Below are 5,032 nucleotides of genomic sequence, written 5' to 3'. Positions count from 1 at the left end.
AGGTTGAATAGGTGAAACTAGTGTCTTTGGAAATGAGATATAGGAATAAAAGAGCCTATCGATTGTCTAGTGGTAGGAGTAGATGTTAATTTGTTATTCTAATATTATAGGGATATGATAGAATTAATAAAATAATGGTGGGAGATCTTATTCTTTCCAATTCTTTGAAGTTTATTGCACTGCAAAAGATCAAACTTGACGAGGTCTCTTATTTTCTTGTCTATTCCCTATGAATTAATTATTTATGTGATTGGAGCTTTAGACCCTGTATGGGAAATAGTGGTGGTATTCTTTCAATTTGATGTAATTTGAAAGGAAGGTCCCTTTTTTCCTCCTCGTGTCTAGGCTTTTTTAGTCTTTGTTTAGAGCAAAGGCTTTCTATGACAATTTATTTTATGATTGTATTGGATAAAAGTACAATGAGCATAATAACTCCTAATGGATTAGGACTGTCAGAGGCTTAGGGTTTATTGAAGGTTAGACATAACTCACACAGGATGGTGATAAGCATTGTATGAGGGTTTTTCTTTATGTGTTAGAGGTCTCCCCCGGGTTATCATGATTTCATTTACTTATAGCCCCCCAAGGGTCTTAGATCAAGTGAATCAATTTCCTCATTCCCTCCATGATCCTCATGGACGTGGGTGGTTAACATCTATAAATTCAAGATGGAAGGTTAGACCTTACGACTTCTTGAGCATTATTTGTTGATCTATTGCATGTTATACCCATAAACATATGTTATGGATAGGGAAATGGATTTTGGGCGACATACCTGTTAAATGGGCGATCGAACTAGAGGCATGGCGCTCGAATGGATAGAGGGGCGATTCCGGAAGGATAGTATGTACGCCTTCCCTCCTTGCCTCAAGGTCTTACTTAATTATCCCACTTCAGAGTCCTTCAAGCACAAGGGCTTGCAAAGGTTGGAGTGCTGTAGTTTTTTACATTTACACCTTCCGAGGAGCCCGACCGAGTTGCTTACCCATATTCCTAAGGGAGGATTGTATATGCCTATCTAGGTAAGATTTATTGAGCTCCTTCTACTAGGTGACGTTAAATCCCTCTGAAAAGACTATGTTGTGTCCCTCGGGAGAGACTTACATGAGTCCTTCAGACGAGACTTAGTTGAGTCCCTCAAGTTAGACTTAGCTGAGTCCCTCGGGCGAGACTTAGCTGAGTCCATGTCGCACATCAGGGTGTCAGAGACACAACTCATGTGTCAGATAAAGAAACTTGAATGTCCACTTCTAAAAGGAATGTAATGTCAAATTATGGGGAAATAATAAAGCGACACATAGGAAAGAAATATGTTGCATTAAGTGCACGTTATGATGACTTTCTTGGGAAGCCAATTTGGCCTACGACTATTTAGATTCTCGAATAGGCATATATTGCTCATTTCCATTACTTTTACCCTTATAAAAACATGCGTCCTTTTCCTTTCACATTTTCTTCCCTAATATCCTTTCAAGAATCTTGTACCAATGTGAGACATATCCTCCAAAATTTCGACCAGTATTGCGGGTACATCAGCTCGTTCTTAGCCTTTCTTTGCCCCCTTTGATACTACAAACAATGACCCAAAGATCTCTATCAATAGCATTATTTCTTATTCTTTTTCTCTTTATCGGTATTCAAATGACTAAAAGTGATAAATTTGTTCGAGTGCAGAATTTTGCGTCCCTATATTCTAATGAGGAAACAGTTGCATCATTTCGGCAAAAAATTGGTCTTAATACTGGACATGAAGAAGATGTGATCATAGAATCTTGTTTCAAGGAGGAGAGAGTTAACATGCCTCCCGTGGGTGGTTTACTAGTTCTGTCTTTCTATTTCCATCTTCCTTTCATTTTTGCTTTGGGGGTCCTAATCTCTTTTACACAGTTCGAGGCCAAAGTCTTATCTACTGTGAACTTCAACCCTTCCGATATTATGCCTAACATATTGAGTATTATTAGGGCCTTTAGAATTTGGTGTTGTCTGGAAGTGACCCATTTTGTAGGAATATTATTTTCTTTCTTCTGTGTTAGGCCAATGCCTGCCAATGGTTGGTGACTCTTTTTAGCCTTCACGGGAAGAAGATATTGGAGCCCTTCGCCAACCTTCACCCTGGTTTGAGATATAAGTTTGTTAGAGTGAGAGGATAAGATAATGCTTTGATGGCAGTGAAATAGATAGCTATCTAGGAGAGTTTGCTATCAACCACCCTTTGGGACTGAAAAAATAACTAACATTAAAAACTGTAAGATTGTAACAAATAAAAAATATTTTATATGAAAAGCAAATGAACTATATATTTAATTTGTTTTGTACAAAAGTGAGACTTTTAATAATTAAAATATTATAAAATATTTTTTTAAATTAAAATTTAACAATAAAAATTATAAGATGTTACATTGATATAGTATACACTTCTATATTAAAAGTACATTAAAAAATATGCAAGGTAAATAAAAAAAAAAAGGTGTATTTTCACGAGCTGTCAAATAACTGAAAACAATTTGACTTTACAATTTTAACGGGGTAGAACACAACTCTTATATGATATAATTGTAATATGACAAAAGCATATGAAAATTAAAATTTTGGTTTTGATGAATTGTTTATATATTTTTTGATGAAAATCAACAAAATTTATTACCTTTAATGAAATTATTTAAACTTTTTAGTATAACCTCACTGTTTATATATATTTTTTATTTGTAAATGGTTACATTTGAGATATTATCTTTATAGTAAATGTTTAGCCTTGTAATTTCGAACTAATAAATTCAAAATCCTTTGGAAATTGTTGGAAAATGTCTACTAATATTTTAAGAGTGTGTTTGGATGAGATGATTGAAATTTTAAAAAAATTTAAAACTTTAATTAATTTAAGTAACTCAATTCTTTTATAAGCAAAACTTGTATTGATAGAAAAAGTACTAATGGTACTCAACCCTACAAGTATAAGAAAATACATGATGGACTATTGTAACAGGATTAAACCAGAGAACCATAAAAAAATCAATGTTTCGAAAGACATTCCCTTAGATTATTACACCATCCATCCTATGTGAAATCTTCTAACCCTTTAACTCTAATAACAAATCACTCCCAAGACATTATGTTGGCCATGCCTACCATCTCTTTCACTCCTATGCAGCCCCTTTTAAACAGTATCTTGTTCCTGCTTAACTAAATTGTCCAACAAACTGCGAGCCAAATTACCAACTGGAAATTCTTTTTCACACTATCTTTAAGGTTAGTTCTAAAGTTGTTCAAATTATTGACTACTAGATCCAACTCAGGTTGAATAAATATATCCAACCACTTATATATATTGGAGATAGTTTCTTCAACACCAAAACAAAGAGGACACATCGTGTTGTGGTTTCCATTGATGATCCCTCTAGTAGCAAAGGGTGATTTAGTTGGCAATTGATTCAGCAATAGCCTCCACCTAAAGATGAGAATTTTGTTAGGAGCATTCGTAAGCCAACGCGGATCCATATGAAGAATAATACTCTCCTTCACCTGTACATCAACATTAGAAAGTTCTTCTATGGTTTGATAGCTTCCTTTTACCGAGAATACGTTCTTGTTCCTCCACCAAACGAATGAATCGTCCACTTGCTGCTTTAGTTGCACGTTATGCAAAATGGAAAGAAAGATATCCTGTTTCGACTCTTCTTCTTCCTGAAGATGCTTACTCTCCACCAACTTCACATTCCAAATCCACTTATTCTCCATCCACTCCTCCATGTCTACAACTTTGAGCTTCAAATCTGATGCACATGTGAATATGAGTGGAAACATAATGCCTAGGGAAGATGTTCCAAGCCATCCCTCTCTCCAAAATTCAATTGAATGCCCATTGCCAATTTTACAATAAATGTTGTTTGAGAACCAAATAAAATATTCCCTTTCCATAACACCTACTAAAATCAAATCCCTCCACCATAGAGAGTCGGATTTAATGGTAATCGGCCTACTACCAACAAGCATTTTCGATTTGATATCCCCATACCTCAATGATAACATACCGACCAAACAACATTGGAATACTTACTCAAGAGAGACAGATTAAAAAGCTCACTATTCTTTAATCCTCACTATCTCTTGGATAACACACGTGGGAGCCTTATAAAAGGAAAAGAGATAGATTGAAATTGAATTATGATGGGATCCATTAGGAGAAAGGCCCAAATGGATAGGGAAAATTATGAGTGGGGGAAGTTATTAGATAGTGTGGGGAGTTGGTTAGAGATAGTGGGGGAAGTTACATGTGAGAGGATTATATAAGGTGTGTAAAGGAAATAGTGGGAAGCATTGAGTATCATTTTGCACTAAAACCTTAGGGATGGGCAAAGGGAGAATTTTTTCTTCCTTCGAAAAGAAGCTTTTATCTGGGATTACAGGGGTTATCTTTTGTAATATTTTTCTTTTTCAGTCAATAATATAATCTCATTTTCTATCTTAATTTTGGGTTCCTAAAAATTGGTCCGACCTACCAGATTATCGACGAAGAGCCAGTGTTAAGGATGAAAGAATCTTACAATTGGTTTGTGAATGAAGGTCTGCCAGAATTTGTGGGTGACGACCCCTTTGGTTGGATCATCAAAGCAGAACAGTTTTTTCAAGAGCAGGAAATCCCTTATTTTGATAAAGTGCAATGGGCATTCATGAGAATGGAGGGTGTTCCTATGTTGTGGTTTCAGTCATGGTGCCAAGATAACTTTGATGCTAACTAGACAACATTTTCCATAGCTTTGATGAGAAAGTTTGGGGGCTCAGATGAAGAAAACGATGTAGAAATATTCAGACACGATACCACAATCTCAGACAAAAAAAAGAAAGGAGTCTAGGGTAGAAGTGATAGAATTAACTTTTGTGGGTGGAAAAGAAACAGACCGCAAGGAATTGTCACCTATATGTAAAGAAGAAACACACCACTATATGTATGCATTTAGATCTGAAAAGATCATTGGTGCATGTTAGAACATAGTTTGGTTCTACATCTTCGAAAGAGTTTTGATGATAACAAACA

General features: G+C 35.5%; 1 protein-coding gene across 1 annotated transcript; it reads right to left on the bottom strand.

Annotated features, from left to right (window-relative positions):
* Positions 1-3,180: 3,180 nt before the first annotated feature.
* On the bottom strand, positions 3,181-3,747 carry LOC131650988 (uncharacterized). Its single transcript, XM_058920682.1, has one exon. It carries the CDS (start codon positions 3,745-3,747, stop codon positions 3,181-3,183), a length of 567 nt encoding a protein of 188 aa, XP_058776665.1.
* Positions 3,748-5,032: the final 1,285 nt, after the last annotated feature.

The sequence above is a fragment of the Vicia villosa genome, linkage group LG2 (genome assembly GCF_029867415.1).
Source record: "Vicia villosa cultivar HV-30 ecotype Madison, WI linkage group LG2, Vvil1.0, whole genome shotgun sequence".
In the NCBI taxonomy this organism is placed as follows: Eukaryota; Viridiplantae; Streptophyta; class Magnoliopsida; order Fabales; family Fabaceae; genus Vicia; species Vicia villosa.
The sequence above is the reverse complement of the archived record's forward strand: the minus strand, read 5'-3'. Positions and strand labels throughout refer to the sequence as shown.

Coding starts and splice junctions, on each gene's coding strand:
- LOC131650988 (XM_058920682.1), bottom strand. CDS start 3,747: ATGGAGGAGTGGATGGAGAATAAGTGGATTTGGAATGTGAAGTTGGTG.